Genomic DNA, 21,215 nt, shown 5'->3' with positions numbered 1-21,215 from the left:
CCGGAAGGCTTAATAATTTCAGCAAAAGCCGAGATCCCGTAAAATGTCTTCTATGTTTATATCAAATACATTCAATTCAAACCTTTCATTATGTCTTCAAAGTCCTATGTTAATCCGGAAGTCCATTTATTTACTTATTCAAATCCTCGGGGGCGGACATCCGAGCATTTTCACCGCCTGGCAACCCGCGGCGGTGAAAACAAAGTCCCAAAACTCGCAGAAAACGGTACTTTGGGATGATTGTTGAGACTCCGCTGAACAGTGTAACAAGATTAGCCCTACGTGTGTAACATATATAAATTTGGTTGTTCAGGATTACTTCAAAGTTGAGTTTGTGTTGTTTTCTCGAATTTTCACCGGCTCGACCGGCGTTCCACAGCAGCGCGCACAGAGCCCATAGAAATGCATGTACAGTGGTGCGCGTCGTAGCAACGTGGAACGTCTTGTGACGTAGCTCCGCCCCCCAGGATACTAACTTTACCGACGTCCAGGAACAGAAGGGCGGCAACGTTCGATTTAGGCACGGTTACTAAAAACACGTGGTTTAGACATAGACCTAAACACTCTATGGTTTAGAAGGATTCGGGAAAGCAGTGTTCTAATTATGCAGTCATGGTAAATCAAACGCTACACGCTATTTGGAGCTCGCTATGGAGTTATTTACCACAGACTATATCCACCGCTTCATTTTATTCATTGGCACAGCAACTAATCGGAATACAGTGTGAGCAGATTTTTATGTAATATACATATGTATAATGAAAATAACACAATCACAGTGTTAATAAAAAAAATATTATTTCTGAATTGTATCAAACCACATTCGTTCAAATGAATGCAAGAAAGGGGTCATCAAAATTAATCGAGGTGAACGAAGCGAAATACATGCTATATAACATCTAAGGTCAATCACAGTTACCATGTACAATACATTAACAGGTAATATTAAGATGAATGATTGAGATAAATACACATAGGTTTATACAAAAAAATGAACATAGTACAAGAAATATATTTCTTTGGTTTGGTAATATATAAAATGTTTAAACATTTAGCTATTTTTATTAGTTACCTAGGACGGTTACCAAATATTGTTGTTTCACTGTGCGCTAAGCATGCTGGTAGATAGACGCCTTCAGTGGCGGAGCAGGTTCAACCATTATACGCATGCGCATGTGATGTTTGATATGAATGGATGTGAGGAGGTATGAGATAGAAATATGTTTGAAAGTCGAGGCCTTGTTAGCCTAAAATGATGAAATATGGCAAAAACTGTGAAGTCTGTAGGCGAAAGAGTGTTCAACGCTGCCAGAGACGGGAAAGTAATAACACTAGGTGACTTGTTGCACGATAAATCGTCGAATGACGTGAATAACCTGTTGTCTGAGGTTCATGAACATGGGGGGCAGAAGTGTACACCTCTTGTGATAGCTTCCAGGAATGGTCACAACAGCGTAGTGAAGCTACTCCTCGAACAGTACAAGGCCGATGCGGAGCAGGAGGGAATAGTGAAATTCAATGGATACATCATCGAAGGCGCTTCTGCTCTGTGGTGTGCAGCAGGGGCGGGACACTTTGCTGTGGTGGAAACGCTTGTTGACCATGGAGCCAATGTCAATCACACCACAGCTACAAACTCAACTCCTCTTCGAGCTGCTTGCTTCGACGGTCGCCTGGATATTGTGACGTATCTTGTGGAACGCTCCGCTGACATAAACATAGCTAATAAGTACGACAATACATGTCTGATGATAGCGAGTTATAAGGGGCACACATTAGTGGTCAAATACTTACTGGAACATGGCGCCTCTCCGGACGTTAGTGCCCACTGTGGTGCTACAGCCTTACACTTTTCAGCAGAATGCGGGCATTTAGAAATTGTAAAACTGTTGGTAGAGCATGGTGCTACAATGTCTACTAATGAACATAACATGACCCCACTCATGGTCGCTTGTGAAAGCAATCAAGCTGAGGTCGCAAAGTTTTTGATAAATCCTGAAAGGTGTTCGAAAGCTGATCGGGTGAAGGGCTTAGAACTTCTTGGTGCTTCCTATGCGAATGATAAGGATAACTATAGTATTCATAAAACTTACCACTACTTGAGGCTGGCTATGCTTGAACGTTTCGTTGACCCTAACTGTATCATTGAAAAGGAAATAATTGATACAATACCAGCTTATGAGAAGCGCTCTGAGTCCAGAAACTTGAGGGAGTTGGAGATGAAAAAAGATGATCCACATGCTCTCCATCTTGAAGCCCTCATCATTCGTGAGAGAATATTGGGGCCAAATAATCCCGAAATTCCCCATCCTATTATTTACCGTGGTGCTGTCTGTGCGGATAACATGCAATTTGACAAGTGTATATCATTATGGATGCGTGCTATGAAACTCAAGCAAGCGAATAGACGCTCAATCCAAAAAGATATACTGCGTTTTGCTCAGGTATTCTCGCAGATGTTACACATTGGTGAGAGAGTCCCTTACGCTGATATGTTTGAGGTGGTGCAGTGTGGGGTCACTGAAATAGATTATGGTCAGCAGCGCATAAAAGGCTGTGTTGGAAAAGATATTGACCTTGAAGACTCTGCAAACTATGTCGCTATCTATGAGAATAATGTTCACATCATGTTGTATTTGTTCAGTATCGTGTCACAAATGACTTGCACAATACAAGAAGATGTTAGTTTTCACAAACAGGCTTATCGGCTTATACGACTGGCACCCAGACTTTCTGATTTATCAACGCTTCTACATTTAGTGGTGAACCACAATACACCTGTGGATGATTTCCATACTAACGATGTCTGTAAATTTCCTAATGCGTCATTAGTAAAATTGTTTATTGAATGTGGTGCAAATCCAGATGAAATTGATATCAACGGCAATAGTCCACTTCATATAATTGTAAAATATGACAAACCTATCAGTGATTTTTTGAATTTACATTGCTGTATCATGTCGTTGCTAAATGCTGGTGCACATATTGACAGGGTGAACAAGGAGGGGAAGACCCCCATGCAAGTTTCAACAACAGGTGTATCTGAGATAATTTTAAAAACTCAAACTAAGATCAGCTTGAAGTGTTTTGCTGCCAGAGCCGTGAAAATGCATGAAATTCCCTACAAAGGGTGTGTTCCTAAACAGCTTGAACAATTTATTGAAATACATTGATGAGAAAATGTAGATAGTCCAAACATAATCTTAGCAGTATGCATATTGTTCATGTTATGGTGGTAGTATTTTTTCATTTCATGTGCCAGTACTGTATATTCTTGCATGTTGTAAAACGATCTTTTTGCAAATTCACTTTTTTTTCACATGAAACTAAAAATACTGTCACTCTTATGGTGCATGTAATGCTTGTATTCCTCTCTGAACTGCAATATGTAATATTACACGGTTAAAAATACAGAATCCAGAGCTGTGTTATGAGGTACATTGTATAATTCAAGTTAAATGTTTGACACCACCTGTAATCTTGCCAAATCATACCATGTTATGGTAACAGAGTAATTACAGCTCTTCGTTGTTATTGGGGGGGGGGGGGGGTTCTAAGAACAATAAATGTTGTTTGAACTCTAATTGTTAGTCAATAAATTGTTCTATACTATACCTGTGACCCATTGATCAAGTTGTGTGTTTGTACAAGTCAGAGTGTGTTTATGATTGTAAATGCAACAGTTCAATGGGTCACTTACATCATTTTCACTGATCATGATTCCCCTCGCATCTCCTTGCATCTCACACATGCATGAATCACAAGATGAGCAACATTTATCTATGGTGTGCCCAAAGTATAAATAATTCTGAAAACTGTGTGTCAGATATGAGAATAAGGAGTGTGTATGTCTTTATACATGCATGGAATTGTGAGTGTCAATCTAGCCTTAGATTCAGAACCCTGCCTCTTACCATCATATTGTATAGTGTTTATGCAATAAAAAAAATGTACAAAATGAATAAATTGATTCATCAAATATCAGTTTCAGTCTGGAACACAATATTCCAGATTAGTCTGCAGTCAATGTCATTTTTCTGGGCCATTCTGTTTAAAATCTGATGTGGGTCGTTTTTTTTTTATTTAAAGCAAAGGTGGATTGACCTACACATATGCGAAAATTGAGTCCCAAGTGACGATTTCAATGTGTGCTAAAAACGCAAATGCTCATGCATAGATGTTTGTTTGTAAACAACATTGCTATGGCTGTCTGCTGTATGTGCAGATAACAACTCCCCTCTGCTTAACATATTACCGGTATACTGTAAAACCGTTTTCACTGGAATTTAATTTCTCCAAAATTAAATGCCATTTTCACTGGCATTTAATTTCTCTATTTTGATGTTTTGAGCAATTTCAAGTTCACAAACTTTATAGCAGGCAAATGATGAGTTCACATAGGTTTAATTTAATCAATTTTACTTAGCAAAATTAAATACCAATGAATAATTAATGTATTTACAGTATTTTTATTTTCGTGTCTTTATTTCAACCTGGGGTTTTGCGATTACCAAAAATGACATGCATATACAAAAATAATTTAATATATACATATATACATGACTATTTGTATTTGAATCTGCGACTGGGTTCTGAGGCTGGGCTTGGAATCCTCGACGAGCTGGTTTACTCTGGGTTTACACTTTTACGTGGAACGGTCGGCGCCCTCTGGAGAAACTACCACTTCGATAATAATTAACAAACCAACAAACCTCACGTCAATATATGATCGTTTGTATGTCGGTGTATGCTTCCGGTTATGAAGTTTAACATTTAGCAGGAAATTTAGTAATACTATATAACCGATGTAGTGAAATGGAAGGAAAATATGTCGAAACTATGTTGTCTTCCAACCGACAATTGGGGAGAATTGATCCTGCAAGGTGGGTAAATAATTCAAAACCATTAAGCCTTATGTTTTGCGTACTAACGGCGTGTACAAGACGGATCGGGGCTATACAGTCATTGATTCCACAGGGGATCGCATGACTGTAAAATCCTAGCTTGACACACAGTCCTGTACAACACGCACGTGTTCTTCAAAAAATGCAAGGTAAGACGAGAGGTGAGACTTGCTCATCAAACTACAAGTTTGTGGCCGGCTGTCGCGATTCACGATCTTCATAATGTTTTAATGAAATGAGCATTGAAGGTTAAATTTCATATATAACAGCATGGAGGTAATAGTAATGAATTCACATGCCATCACATTAATAATTTTGCTAATACATAGTATCAAATAGTAAGTTTATTCACCGGTACTGAATGGATAAAATTGACAAATCAAAAATACAAAAACAAGCAAAAATCAACAATAATTTTCCTTTCTGTAATTGTTCCTCAGGGCACCTCACCCATAACCCATTCCCCTTCCTCTGTTTTAAATGTAAATTAACCGCTTCTGGAGGGGCTTATACAATTGCATTGGGAGGCTGGAGTGTAAGGTTTAGGTATGGGGGGGGGGTTAACATTTTCCGTACTAGATGACTTGTGATCCTGCCTCGAAACTGAATGAACTGGCTTAAATAGATACATGTAACTGGATAGCAGGTCAACTCGACCCCCCCCCCCCATATAAGTGTAGGTATTGCCCATGTGTCAGTGTTGGTGACACACTGTGTTGTCGATTTCATTGATTTCACTGCTAGCTATTCTCTTGTGGGCTATGGCTATGTCTATTGTTTGAACAGAATGAGACTTAATCTATTCGATTAACAGCGCCAACACCTATTGATTTAGAGGTATATGACACGAGCCGCTATCGGTAGTTTTCACAGCTTGCTCAAACACTACATCTTATTTGGTGTATGTTCCCAACAAAGGCATTCTTTCATCTCAAAATTATATTTGCTGTCCAAAGTTTCTACTAATAGAGGGGTTTGGCTACACGCCAAAAGATGTTCGACATTTTAAATTTTAAACTATAAGCGTGTGCAACTGGCTGTACAACGTGATATGCCCAAACGAGTTTCGTACTACGACTCATAATGTAATTAGTAAACTTTACATTTGTATTACGCCACATTAACGTATACCGGTAGTAGTGACAACATGACCATGGTTTAATACACAGACACAGCTTCAACTGTGGGAATAGCGTACATTTTCATGAAAACATATTCTCTGATTACACATGGCTGTCTGTGAGATAGAGACACCAGTACTGCTGCAGATAGATTGGTTGGTTAACTGATTACCAAACTTTAATTTTAACGTGTCTGATCCCAATGCATAAGCAGCAATCCTCTGTAAATAGCCCACACTGTAAAGGTCACATGTAAGTGGTCAAGCTGGGCATTTCACATATTGTACATATGTCTCATCAATATTTCATTTTTTTTTGCAGACTTGCTCCGTATGTACTGCTTCTTGTGATTGCAAAATTCTTTCGTGCTTTTGGGTTGTTTCTGTCCTACGATACATTGAAGTTAGTGCCTATCGTACCATTCCTTTTCATCGTCAAAGCAGGGTAAGTGATACTTTGAGATTGATTTAAATTATTTGAAGGTGATTTTGTTGCTAATAATGGTGTGGCATCTTGTCTGCAGTTGTTATTTCTGAATGACATTTTGATTTTGGGTTGTTGTTGTTGTTGTACTGGTGGAGGGGGGGGTCGTAATCAGGTCAGGGCACGGAATATGATATCTCTCAACTTTGGATATATTTTGGCTTATTACAACTTCCCCAAGAATCATAGGATAAATTAAATAGCCAGCTCTGGTTATTTGTGTTGGTGTGAACTGTTTGAAACCAAAATACTTGTCATAAGAATTAAAAGCCAGTATTACTGTGACAACGATAAACGATTTCAATAATTTAAGTTGAAATTTAAATCATAGTTGAAACCTCATCAACCTGGAAGTTAAGTCACGCCTTTACTTTACTGTATGTGACCTTCAACATATGTATTAATTTTGAAAGAAATTTGACTGACATGTGCTCTTTTTCCTAGGTCTTCAATTATTTTAGTGTTACTACAAAGGCCTATATCTGCTGGTAAAAAGGTTACCAGAAATCAAGTAAGCATAACAAATTTGATGTTCTGTTGTATGAGTTCATTAAGACCCATCACCGCAATGTATTAGTATATGCCCCTCCACATACAGTTGAAATCGGGATGGGCACTAGAGGGGCAATGTTAGGACTCGCTGTTATATCTAACGCCACAAAATCAGATTTCAAGAAAATTTGTTCATACAATATAGGTCCACTGGGATAATCCACAGATGTTTTTTGGTTGAACCCCATGCATTTTAATTACCTATTAAAATTTGCATCATATTTAGCCAATTTTCAAGTTTGCTACTATTATACCATCAAATTACTTTCTTTTGCTTATTACCGGTAACTCCAATACTTTGGATCAGACTGTTTTTACAATGCACATCCAGGGTTCTCCACGAGGGGTTTTTACAGGGCGCCGCGCCCTGTTATCTGAAATTGGCGCCCTGTTTAAATTGTCAGCGCCCTGTTATATTTCCTGTGCGCCCTGCATGGTCCCATACAAAGAATTGTTTACAAAACAGGCCAACACTCATTGTCTTCCGAAGATGATTCATCGTGCTCATGGTAACTGGTTCATTGTTTTAAGGTGCAACTGTGAAAATTCCGGTTTGTTATCGTAGCAGGTCACCGTGAGGTGATAACACCACCAAACAAAAAGTTACAAGTTTTTTCAACACGATTAAAAATGAACATGTGGCCCAGAAAAGTGCATTACCGTACCCATATTTTTACTGCCAGGGTGACGTCAAATATATAAAATCGTTATCGGTAAAACCATTCGTTAAACATAAGGTCTATGGTTAAAACCAAGTTCACGCCGTGACTAGGTAGCGGCAACATCGTCACCGCCGAGTGGAACAAAGGCAGCAACCGGGCAGCTATGCACTTGCATGATCGGTAAACGACCAGCGCAGCCGATGTACCATCACAGACATTGCTGATCACCAAGAAGTCCACACGAATACTTGCTTGAACATGTAAATGTTTACATTTAAATGTCACTATTTAAAGTTGAATTTTCTTTAAATCACGATTTAAAAACCCCGGTAAAGCGGCCATGCTTTCAACTCGCATCATAAGTGGAAGAAATAAATTTACTTGTGTTCTTTTGGAACAAATATTCTGATTGGTTGTTTTTTGCGTCAATGCATGGCTTTGGCTAATCAAAAGCATCGTTACAAAGTATCCGGGTGCACACAGTAAAATGAACTGTTTCCGGGTCATAGCTGTTTTCAACGAAGCAGACATCAACAAACTTTCGATTCGAATGAAAATTATTCTTTTAAATATGTATTTTGTTTTTTTTATACCTAATTCTATTATTTTTGATAGTAACTGTTAACTGCAGATCGAAAATCTTCCATTGTGTATATTTTATGTCGTTTGATCACCTTGGTTTTTGATGCCATTCATGCATGTTTTTTAATGAACCAATTACGAACGTTTGTGCGACATATATTTTATTTTGCTTCGTCCAAATAAATATAAATCATCAATATAAATTTTTGCTAATAATTAAATAAAGCATGTATGTATCTATTTGGGAAAATAAATTAACAAACTTGTTACGTCTTTTTCTGGACGCGATCATTACTTGTAAACAACTGATGTTGTCGCTTGAGGAATCGTGCAGCTAAAATCAGCTGATTGTACGAGCTGACGTTTACTTAATAATAGCTCTTCAAAATTCCTATTCATTTTGTAATAATAAATATATATTATGCATATGTAATAATATGTAGATTAATAGATTTTTTGGTTTCTATTTTTCAACATCCTTGCCAATGATGCACGTTACAAATGTGCCACGCCCACTTCACATTGGCGCGCCCTGTTTAATTTTCAAACCGTGGAGAACCCTGACATCTCAGGCTGTTGCTCAGTCAATTTACAAACTGCTAGCGAATTGGCTAACTGATTTGGTTTTGACTAAACTGTTGGCTTTCGAATATCGCTGGTGCTGTCTGTTGGTCACGCCCTCTCTGGGAGAATCCATATAACAGTAGGGGACAGTCATCATACTTTAGTGATAGCGATACTTCAACTAATCAGCGATGGTCTTACAGTTGGATGTCAATTTCGCATTCAAATATACCAGGGAAAGTGTTCTATGTTTTGTGTAATGAGGTGTTTGTATACTAGGGACAAAAACAACGAATGAGGTCGATTTTTTTAGCCGTTGGCTTAATGTTACCCTGATTTTCTCCCTGATTTGTAGGAAACTGTTTTTCAACTTGTCTCTTTATTTAGTTGCAATCAGTGTTCACCATGGCTACCTCATATAGTAAATATCGGTAGATTAAACACATTCATCATATTATTACTTGTACGCTAGTTGACTGTGGCCATTCTCAGGCTGACCAGGGAAACTACTTTTTACATTATAATGCCTCGCGTAACAAAGAAAATCATTCAGGGGAATCCAGGCACGTACCAAGCTACGTAAAAGCATTCTATGTCCCCCAATGCGATATAGACTCGCCCAGAGTGGACGCGACCACAACTTGACAAGTCGGTGCCAGCGAGACTCAAAGGCCAACTGTTTAGTCAAAACCAAAGCAGTTAGCCGATTCTCTAGCGAGTTTGCAAATTGGCTGCCCCAATCCTTCTGAGACTTTCTGTAATAGGCTAATCAGGAAATGAGGGCTTGTTACAAGAAACCTTGACTATACTCCCACATGTAGTCCCTATTGACTTGTATGTCTCGTACTTACAATTCTATTCTCAAATACTTGAGTATGGGTGTGTCCTCGCAATCACTTCCACAGAACATCCACATGTCTTTGTGTTCTCCCCAGAAATTTAAACCACTGTGTTGGTAAGAATTTATTTGCATAATTATTCCAAACAGAAATTGTGATGATTGACCTGCTGAATTACGAAATGCACAAAATTATTAATTTACAAAACTGTTTTCAGCAACTTATCTTAACTTATTTTGAAAATCAGCAATGGCACAGTTGAAATGGCACTACATGTGATGGTCAGGATAATGTCTGTGGCAGAGTCAGTCAGTGTGGCAGTAAAACAAATCAGTGTGGCAGTAGTGCCTCACTGTTTGTATCCTGGGAGAACTCGATTATCGCTTGAAGATATAATTATCTTGCTGGGCCTAGTACTACGTCAAAAAATCCTAATATATCCTTGACCAATTAATGGAACTCATATTCACATGTACATCGATTTTCAAGATTTTCTTGTGAGAGTGTCCCTCGTAACCATGACATGCCCATACACAAAACTCAGAAACTGATAGAACTGCAATTTATCATTATACTGTACTGTGATAGCATATCTCATTAGATCCCCTGTTAAAATTAAATATAGCTTAAATTGTCACAGAATAATGTCCCATCAAAAGTATTAGGATAAAAGCTTTTAAGGAGCAGCTGCTTTAACAAATTTCCTTGCTTCTCAGTATTCAGTGTATTTTATAATTCTATAAGTTTAGACAAGATAAACTTATGCACTTATGTAAACAACTGTAAACCTAAAATATAGGAATTTGTTTGTGTTTATGCTGATTGAAGGTTTTGAAAAAGATGTCAGATGGAGAATTCATTACACTATTCTTCCTACCTACCTGTTTTTAATTTTACAATTATCTTGTGTATCTTCCAGAATTTGAAAGGTATGCAAAAAATTTATTGTAGACCTCTTACTCATCTAATACTAATATGTTTATTTTCAGTGGATGCGAGTTATTCGCCACGGCATCGTTGGTAGTGCAATTAACTTGCTATGGTTGTTTGGCCTTACATTGTGTGGTCCCGCTAGGTGAGTGTCTCATAAATCACTTGTACAATAAACAATTTCATTCAAACTTTGTATCAGGATCATGGTTATTGGGTTACAGGTGCATGTCATATTGTTTTTGACATTCAAACAAAAATGGCAAACTTTGTGTTATTTAAGGATTTAATCAAATTTGTCTCTCAAAATCACTTTCTGTATAAGTGTTTATAACCCTTTCTTGGACAAGCGGATCAGTCAGTCTACGCACTTCCAGTCATAGTGTATTGAAGATTAACATAAAGGAATTTTTTTGTCTCCTAGCAACCATCATGTTCATTTTTAACAAGCCTCAAATGAATGTGAAAGTACTAGTATGAAAGCAATGAGAAAACTTTTATTGTTAATTGCTTGTGTTTATGGTTGAAAAATGTATCCTATTTTTATTTTATTGTACATGTATGTGTTCAAGCTCAACTTTTGAAATACAATGTAATTTACTAAACCAATAAATTCTCTTTGTTTTTTGTATAGAACTATCTTAATATTTGAACACAGTGATATTGTAATCATAGCTGCATTAGGAGCACTGTTTACTGGTGGTTCCGGCAAAGCAAAGGTACAGTAGAAGCCGATAGCACCAGATTCAACAATCTGGTGAATAGATCTTATGCATTACCTCAAACAGGTCACACATCCATTTCTTGAGGCATAATGAAACTTTTTCAAATATTTGATCTACTTTTAAGTATAAAACAGATAACATAAAAAAATCTGTGTATATAATTGTAAATAAAGTGTTAGGATGTGTAACTTTTTGTGGTTTCTATTTGCCAAAATGAATGTAGATTGATTAGATTTACCATATCACCCCTTTGAATTACACGTGACTAGCATGTTTGGTTTAGATGTATCAGGAATCTTATTAAATCCAATGACAGGAAAAGGCTGAATGTGTTTTGAATATTTTTGTTCAATAAATTTTGCATTGATGGTCAATAGTAAAACATTACCATGGTAGTAAGAGGTTCACCCTCTTTTCATCACAAATTAACAATATTGTCCCATTTATAGATTGGGACAACATTTTTTGAGTAAAAACTTATTATGAAGAATACAAAAAAAAGTGCAAAACAATTTGGATGAGAAAGTCTCATGGTGAAAAGGTTAAAAAGATCATGATGTCATCAATTAGAAAGAAAGTGAATATTTGATGTTTCTTTAAAAGATGCAGTGTCCAATGTAGAACAACATTTCTCTTTTTCTATTTCAGATGCGTGGTGCCACACTTTTTATATTTGCTATTATTTGTTTGCTGTTATTTGATGTTGATACCCACCTGAAAAAAGTAGATCATCGTATCCTTTCATGTATGAAACATAATTTGTTTTTTACTCCCCGTCAAAGGACAAAGTCAGAGATGAGAGCTAATGGATTTGCTTCCGTCTGTCCGTTGAACAACATTTCGTCGACAAATTGTTTATTATAATGTGCAGAAGCTCAGTAAGTTTCTTTATGATTCATGCACATAATCAGTGAATTCATTAACTTACATTGTACTTCTGAATGACATAATTGTAGAATGTATTGAGGGTGTACAATTTGTCTTTCTTAACATTATCCTACTTAGCTGAAGGCCACCATAGGAGTCCTATGGAACACTTATTTTACTCATCGTTTACATGGTTTGGAGTCTCTGACCATAAGGTATTCAAACTGATTTAAACTGCATAAAAGTATATATTTGTGCATGTAAATTTGGTTTCCTAGATAAATATCATACACATTGGAGACTTGTAAAAAAATGACAGTCTATTTTACCCATGGTGCTCCTGTGTCTGAATCAACAATGCATGATGGGATTTATTATAGTGATGTCAACAATGAAATAGTAGATAAATAAGGAAATAAGTGATATTTTTACCACGATAACTATCAGGCTCCGTAACTTTAAGATTTGTTTTTTATTGCATACAAGAAATACAACTTTTTGAAAATGGTTTATTTAAAGTTACTTTTTACCTAAATATCTATACAATCATAGTGTTCATATACACATGTTTTTCATATAGAGATGTTTTGCTGAGAATAGCACCTCTTACAAGCAGAGTTTATTGATTACTGTATACACTTGTTTTCAGGGTGGAGTTTTATTACTTCTTTTAACACTACTAGTGAATGTTGCTTATAAAAGTGCAGCAAGAAAGTTATCTGTGGATATTGGTGGTGCCAAAAGATTAAATGCTTTATCAACATCGATATCAGCAGTTGTACTCTCCCCATGGGCTTTATTTATTTTAGCAACGCAAGGAGTAAGTATGTACGGTAGATCTAGGGATTGGCAAACGTGGTACATGTGATCCTTCCTTGAGAATGTTGGTTGTGTCAAGTGTGTAAAATGTATACCTAGTATGTGTTGACAAATATAAAAAAACTTTTTGCAGTTTGAAATTTCACTGAATATAATACAAGTATAACCCAATTCCTAGCTAACCTATTCAACTAAATCATATATATTCATGAAATGGCCATGCCCCCTGATGCCACAGTTTTACAGTTGAGTCAAAACATATATACCAGACAGAATCTGATGTGTCATAGGTTTATTTGGCACAGTGTGGTGTATGAACAACTACCTTAGCAAAGCATCATGATAATAAAATGTTTTAGTGTTAGTGCATAAAACATGTTTTAGGTTTGATTACCCTTTATGTTTCACAGCTATCCTATTTTCCATATTATATCACAGTGATTTTTTTATGATCAGAGTAATATTTTAATCATTTAGCATTTTTGCAATTTTTAGCTTCGCTGTCAAGCTTATCATATAATTGACCGTCGTCCGTGTCAACTTTTTATTTTTTTCAAAAAACTACTGTAACAGTTCTTATTGCTTTGATACTTGGTGTATTTGTACCTCAGGCAGACCTCTCGTAGATTTGTTCATTTCATGATGATATCTTCAATTCTTTAATTGAAATGTGCATTGCTAGCATCGTAGCTATCTTAGCCGAGAGGCTGCTTATTGGTTTATATGCACATCTATTGGAGATGCTTTTCTAATAGAGCAAATACGTTAAAAAATAAGTTTGAACTCAGACCCCTAATAAAATTTGTTTATCTAAGGTTTGAAGTAGTAAGAATTGAAATTTTACATGATTAATGACAGGACAAAACTGTGCAATGATTAATATATGGTCTTGGTTCAAGGCAAAAGTGTTTCATTCTCCCTGGTACAGAGACAGCATGTAATAATAGTAAACTATGTAACACATGTCGCCAAGCCAATGTAATAATATCTCATGTTTTGTCCACTTTTTTGCAGACCAATGTTGAATCCTGGTCCTCAATGTTTGTACCATTTTTATCCATAGTTTTGTTTGTCTTCATATTTGATTATTATGTGGAATCGGTTAGTGTTACAAGACTGGATTCGCAGAAAACGAGTCGATTTTCATCTGTTGCTATCATCTGCAGTGCTGTCTTCTTGATCTTCATGTGGAGCCACCCTATTACCTCAGATATGGCACACATGAGTCAAGAAGTCCAGCATCGTTCATCTCATGAACACATTGTGACTGGAGGCTTGATATTTAGTTCAGTTCTTTTTATAATAGGTAAGTAAAAAGAAACTGGTTCCAGAGGGCAATATCTTATATATGTTTTCATATATATCACTTTGGTAGTATTGCGATGTCTTGCACTTATAATAAAAATGAAGACTATGTCATTGACAATGACTTTTTTTAAAAACTTTTGTACAATTCATGTTTTATTATTCTGAGACATTGAGATATACAAGTAATATTATTTGAGAATCATGAATATTAATTAATTTTTTATGTCACTATATTGCCTTATTTGTTCTTGTTCTTATTCTTGTCCTAAATTTTAGCTTGTATTTTTTATGTACAAAATATTTTCATATATTAGGCATTGTATCATATGTACTTATATACTCACTTTTGTTGTGCAAGGAAATGATACTGCATAGGTAAATGTATCAATGGGCAACGTTATGCTATATTTTTATTTTTCTTAATCATTTCTCAGACATGACATGACAAATTTTGTTCAAAGTTTTTACAAATGCAAAACATAATATTGTGTCAATCAAATGTTAAAGCAAGTCTCAGAAGTATCGGAGGCAGCATATTTGCAAACTTGTAATTAATGAACAGCTTTGGTTTGATGTCTTACAGTTTGATTGTTTCCCCTCATTCTGTCAACACCAATTACTAGTAAAAAAAAACACCAATATTTTAAACAAGTTTATGAGGGTTAAAGGACTGAAGAGTACGCAAATTTGTTTTGTCTTATTCCTCATCTTAAAATATTAAATGAGATTGGAACACATAATATGAGGTTATTACGAGGATACCTCAAAGTATGCACAAAGACAGTACAGCTGGAGTATCGACCGTCAATCAGTGGAAGTCAATGCATGGGTACTGTCTGAGTGCATACTTTGAGGTATACTCAAAATAACCTTAGTATCATTCATCTTTTTCTTCCAAGGATACACCATGGGAATGCCAAAATTCCTAATGTTTAGAACAGAATCAGTAAACTTCTTTGTGTGGAGTCCGGTCAAACTTTGGTGGCAGCCATGTTTGTTTTTATTATTAGAGGATGCTTACGCGCGTAATCATTCCATATTTGGGATTCGCATTTCCTAATATGGTAGGATGATAATACCTTGTAAAATACCACAAAATTATGGCATGTTACGGTGACAGATGTATAATAATAAATTTAATTCAAATGTTATTATGACATTTGTGTAAAATGCACTTGTTATGTTGTTGATTGCAGCGTGTCGTATACTGTCAGCACCACTGCCGAAAAGTACCTCTAAAGGCAGTTTTATTGGTTATGATGCCGGTGGTCATCCATTATATAGCTTTGCTGGGGATGCCTTACATAAAACTTCTCAATCTATCATCACTGTTAGTAAAAACATTTTGAGACAGGTTTTAGCAGAGTATGATTCAAGACAGATATTTTATTTCCTTTGCATCAATTTGGTAAGTTGAAAATAGTTTATGTTTTGCTCAGTGGCCAATTTTTATGGCTACCTTGTCTGTGTATATGTGTGTATGTCTGTTCCACATATCCCTAGAACTTCTTTTTGGATACCAATTTGCATAATAATTACCAAATAATAAGAACCACTTGTCAGATTTCTAATGGAACTATTGGTAATCGTTAGCTGTTCCACAGATAACACAAGAAGCATTCATTTACTAGGTACATAGATGCTCTGTGGGTAGTTGTCTGCTTCACATGTAGCGCCAAGTACTGACGCCACACCCCCACGCACATTGTAAGAAACTAGGGGAACCAAATCTCATTGCTTGATACATTTTAACATGTGATTGTGTTTATTGCAATTTCTGCTGCTAATCACCATGACAAATTATGACTTATTTTACTTAGATGTTCACCTTTGTGGAGTTAACATATGGAGTATGGACTAATAGTTTAGGGTTGATATCTGATGGTTTTCACATGTTATTTGATTGTACTGCCTTAGTAATGGGATTATCTGCTGCTGTGATGAGCAAATGGAAAGCAACAAGAATATTCTCATATGGGTAATATAGTCTTATCAAACTTATTTATAAATGGACAGTTTATTTTCCAGTTCCGATTTGGAGTCATTGCCATATTTATGATCATTTCTAACTGATGTTTTGTTTGTCACACTGTATATAGGGAATTCATAATACCACACATACCATATATACAGTGCATACCACACATACCATATATACAGTGCATTATACCATATATACAATGCACACATATCATATAGTGTATTATACCACACATACCATATATATAATGCATTAAACCACACATACCATATATACAGTGCATACCACACATACCATATATACAGTGCATTATACCATATATACAATGCACACATATCATATAGTGTATTATACCACACATACTATATATACAGTGCATTATACCATATATACAATGCACACATATCATATAGTGTATTATACCATATATACAATGCATTAAACCACACATACCATATATACAGTGCATACCACACATACCATATATACAGTGCATTATACCATATATACAATGCACACATATCATATAGTGTATTATACCACACATACTATATATACAGTGCATTATACCATATATACAATGCACACATATCATATAGTGTATTATACCACACATACCATATATACAATGCATTATACCACATATACCATATATACAATGCATTATACCACACATACCATATATATAGTGAATTATACCACATATACCGTATATACAATGCATTATACCATACATACCATATATACAGTGCATTATACTACACATACTATATATACAATGCATTATACCACACATACCATATAAACAGTGCATTATACCACACATACCATATATACAACGCATTACACTATACATCACATTAACTATTACTGTTAACACAGAATGAATGAAGTGGACCACCTGACTAGTACCCCACCACTTAGTAGCTGTTTTAAATGGGTTATCTGTACATCTGTACATGTGCTTCTTGTCTTCCCAGGTACGGCAGAGTTGAAGTGTTATCGGGTTATATTAATGGATTGTTTCTTGTCGTCATAGCAATATTTGTATTTGTTGCTGCTCTTGGTCGTTTGTTTGACCCCCCTCATATCAACACAGACAGACTACTGGTAAGTGAATCCTGATACTACAGATATTACAAACATTAACAATTTGTACTTTGCATACCCCTCACATGCATAGAATTGTGTTAGGCCAGCCATCCATTGATTGGTGCAACATTTTATACATAATATATATTTTATCATTGTTCTTAATAGACTGTCTCAGTTGCTGGACTTGCTGTCAACCTAATTGGAATCTTTGCATTTCGACATGCCCATACACATGCACATGGGAAGGGTGGCTGTAGCCATGGTAACAGTCAAAGTCATGGACACTCTCATAATCACAATCACCATGGACATAGCCATAGTAAACAGCATGGACATGGACATGAACATGAACCTGAGCCACCTAGACAAAACAGAAATATGGAAGGTTAGTGTTTTGAATGTTAAATTATAACCCAGACCTTGGAACTATAGTTTCTTATGTGTGTATGGGAGATTACCCACCCACTTGTTTTGTGCAGATTTCATCTAAACCTTCAGATGAATACTACTACCACTTGTACCCGTGCATAGATGCCTTGGTGTAATCCACACACATGTAATTACATTTACATAAATTTGGCAATTTTCTAACATCTTGTTGGTTCCTGTTCAGTTGTAGTTTGGAAACTTGGACTTATAGATTAACATTGATGTGCGTGTGCGTCTATGCATCTGTATCCAGCATTATCTTGCACATGCTTGGGCCCATCAAGTTCAAACCACACACATACATCAGACGTTATATCGGACATATGCTCATTCATTTTTATGATACGATTCAAGATTGCAAAATAGCAGCCATTTATATTTTTCTGATTGGGTGGTGGCGACTAGTAGCCATTTTGTATTAAAGAACACTGTCCATACTAATCCACATTTCTGACATGGCTGAACTGATCAATTTTAAACTTCACACATCCATCAGGTTCTATAATAGAAACAATGACTATATCATTGACATTGACTTGTTAAATTCAATTTGGTGCATAGATGGTCTAAATTTAATCACATACCACAAACCAGAAATGTATACAATAAAATGTATACAATAAAAAGGAGTTTTCTGTTAGCATTATATGTAGTGATATACCCAACCAATGCTATGATCTCTTCACCCTTACACATACAGGGCAAGCCATGTTTAGTTTAACTATGTTTTGTTTTACTTAACAGGAGTATTTTTACATGTGTTAGCAGACACGCTTGGTAGCGTAGGGGTGATAGTATCATCTTTACTTATTGACCAGTATGGACTACTTGTAGCAGATCCAGTGTGCTCTATATTTATTGCTAGTCTCATATTTATCAGTGTCTTGCCGTTACTCAAGGAGTCATCTCTCGTGCTGCTTCAGAGAACACCACACCATTTAGAAAATAAGTTGGCAGAAGGTCTTGATAAGGTAAGTCATGCAAAACTGTCTAATTCTGTCTTCATTCTCATCCATTGTGATATTCAGCTAGTTTAGTGCAGAAAGCACATGATAAAGCCTGGTTGATAAAAAATAAAAATATACTGGGTTGAAACAAATACAAATTTATCTGAATGCTACAAATCAAAATATGCCTGGCTGATATAAATGAAATTATGTCTGCTTGAAACATATGAAAATATGCCTGGTTGTTGTTGTTGTTGTTGTTGTTGTTTTATTTCCATATTATACAAAGTGAAAAAAGTTACAGTAAAAATAACAAATAAATAGATAAATGAACAAAAGTCTAAGTAAATACGTATAATATGGCTAAGAAGTAGAAATAACTATAGCGAAGCTAGTCGAGCCTGCTACCCAGAGTTTGACTCGTAAGTAATCTGAAATGAATGAAATATGAGCGTGACAAAAGGGGCATATTGTTCTCATAAGGGTTGTCCAAGGTATAAATAAAAAACAACAAAAAATAGATAAATGATAACATAAATATTATATACACAAATAAATAGTAACTATGTAATAACTAACTAAATAAATATAAGAAAAAAAAGCATATAGCGAAATTATTTGGCATAGGGCACCAGTAAACAAACCCTGCCAAACCATACCTCGTTATCACAGTACATCTGGTTGATAAACTTCTACTGTATGTGCATATTTGAAGTTGCATCTCAATCAGTTACCAGTTTTCATTTCTCTTTTTCTAGGTTTTAGCACTAGAGGGTGTCTTGTCCTATAGAGATCAGCATTTCTGGGAGCACTCGTCCAGTCTACTGGGAGGGACTCTTCATGTTCAAGTCATGCCAGATGTCAGTGAGCAGAGAATTATTTCACAAATTACAGCAATATTTAAAGAAGCTGATGTTAAAAATTTCACTGTGCAGGTTGAAAAAGAAGCTTATTTCCAGCACATGTCTGGTTTGAGTACAAGTTTTGATGACGTATTGAAGATGACACGACAGATGCAGGCTTTAAAAAAACATAACTCAAGTGAGACTGTGGCTGACATCAAAGCTATCTGAACTACCATACTAATACTTTGTTGACAATTACAATATCAAGAACCGGATACTTTTTTGAAAAATTGCTGTAACTGGTGTCACTTGAAATAATAGTATGAAGATAGGAAAGCCTACCCTGTGTATAAGTACTTTTGATAGTAGGCAATCATTGTTTACTCACACTTATGGTGAGCAGGAATGTCGGTGTGATCTGGAATTGAAGTAAAACAACATATCTAAAATACATCATAGAATTAGGCCAAACAATGGAAAATAGAAAAATGATGCAGGTTCTAAATTTTATTTTAGATTATTAAATTATATGTTCAATGTATAACATTTGTTCAATAATACTTCAGAATATATGAATTTAACAAACATTTCTATTGTATGTGGCACACTTACAGTACACAAAATAGCCCCCAAAAATGTACAGGTTTCAAACTGAAGCAATCCCCATTTTTTCGTTTGTCTTGTCTTATATTTAATAATGATATGCTTCTATGTAATACAGAACTGTACATTAGTTATTATGGCTCTGTGATGCAACTTTTTTGTGATCGCCAAATAATATTTTTATAGTCATAAGTTAATTAAAGTTGCAAATACAACCCTGTTGTGATAGCGTTGTCAATAACCGAGTGAAAGTTACTGCCCATTTTCTATTGTAATCATTCATTTGTATGTACCACATCAAGTGGAGGATTTACATGAATGCAAAGAGATTGGTTCAGTGTCCTGTTATCAATTTAACTTTGCAGGTTTTACATCTACCTTTATCAATACTGCATGCAGCTTTGCAAACCCTTCACGCAACTTTACAAGTTTACTTTGAATGCCACTTTACTAATTTGCCATGTAACTTTGCATATTTTGCAGACTTCTAACATAGCAATACAGAACTTCAACATAACATTACCAACTTGCATACTTTTCATGGAGCTTTGCCAACTTTTAACACAAATTTGCAAACTTGTCATGTAACTTTAGCAATTTTTCATGGAACTTTGTCGGTTTCCTAACTACCTTTGCAACTTTGCACGCGACTTGACCAACTTGCCTCACAACTTTACCAACTTTGCAGACTTTATGCCATGTTGCAATACAGACTTTCAATGTATTTTCATACCAACATTTGCATGCAACTTTGCATACGTTCCACAAAACTTTCAACTCTCAACTATGCAGGCTTTTGATGAAATTATTACTAACATTGTCCTCAACACATAATTTTTTCAGCTTACCAAGCAACTTAAAAAAACTTAACACGTAACTATACTGATTTTGCACGCATCTTTTGCTACATCAAATCACATTTTCTTTTTTAACTCACCAAAAGCAACAAATACATGCTA

The 21,215-nt window shown here is 35.7% G+C and overlaps 2 protein-coding genes across 2 annotated transcripts; both read left to right on the top strand.

Annotated features, from left to right (window-relative positions):
- Positions 1-1,179: 1,179 nt before the first annotated feature.
- LOC100370964 (protein fem-1 homolog B-like) lies at positions 1,180-3,621 on the top strand. The gene has a single exon (XM_002736700.3). The coding sequence runs from the start codon at positions 1,263-1,265 to the stop codon at positions 3,171-3,173; it is 1,911 nt and encodes a 636-aa protein (XP_002736746.1). The 5' UTR covers positions 1,180-1,262; the 3' UTR covers positions 3,174-3,621.
- A 1,107-nt stretch (positions 3,622-4,728) lies between these two features.
- On the top strand, positions 4,729-20,471 carry LOC100370813 (proton-coupled zinc antiporter SLC30A5-like). The gene is made up of 15 exons (XM_085506879.1): positions 4,729-4,883; positions 6,347-6,469; positions 6,953-7,019; positions 10,697-10,782; positions 11,272-11,356; positions 12,011-12,095; positions 12,368-12,444; positions 12,879-13,049; positions 14,063-14,354; positions 15,553-15,764; positions 16,177-16,334; positions 17,318-17,447; positions 17,598-17,817; positions 18,606-18,832; positions 19,567-20,471. The coding sequence occupies exons 1-15, from the start codon at positions 4,816-4,818 to the stop codon at positions 19,879-19,881; spliced, it is 2,316 nt and encodes a 771-aa protein (XP_085363005.1). The 5' UTR covers positions 4,729-4,815; the 3' UTR covers positions 19,882-20,471.
- The last annotated feature ends 744 nt before the right edge of the window (positions 20,472-21,215 follow it).

This window comes from Saccoglossus kowalevskii, chromosome 13, assembly GCF_978046115.1.
Source record: "Saccoglossus kowalevskii chromosome 13, keSacKowa6.1, whole genome shotgun sequence".
In the NCBI taxonomy this organism is placed as follows: domain Eukaryota; kingdom Metazoa; phylum Hemichordata; class Enteropneusta; family Harrimaniidae; genus Saccoglossus; species Saccoglossus kowalevskii.
This window is presented reverse-complemented; position numbering and strand designations above follow the sequence as displayed.

Bases quoted from the DNA above. Each gene is read 5' to 3' on its own strand.
- LOC100370964 (XM_002736700.3), top strand. From the start codon at position 1,263: ATGGCAAAAACTGTGAAGTCTGTAGGCGAAAGAGTGTTCAACGCTGCC.
- LOC100370813 (XM_085506879.1), top strand. From the start codon at position 4,816: ATGGAAGGAAAATATGTCGAAACTATGTTGTCTTCCAACCGACAATTG. The intron at 6,470-6,952 runs GTAAGTGATACT...TCTTTTTCCTAG, and splicing joins CTTTTCATCGTCAAAGCAGG to GTCTTCAATTATTTTAGTGT. The intron at 13,050-14,062 runs GTAAGTATGTAC...ACTTTTTTGCAG, and splicing joins TTATTTTAGCAACGCAAGGA to ACCAATGTTGAATCCTGGTC.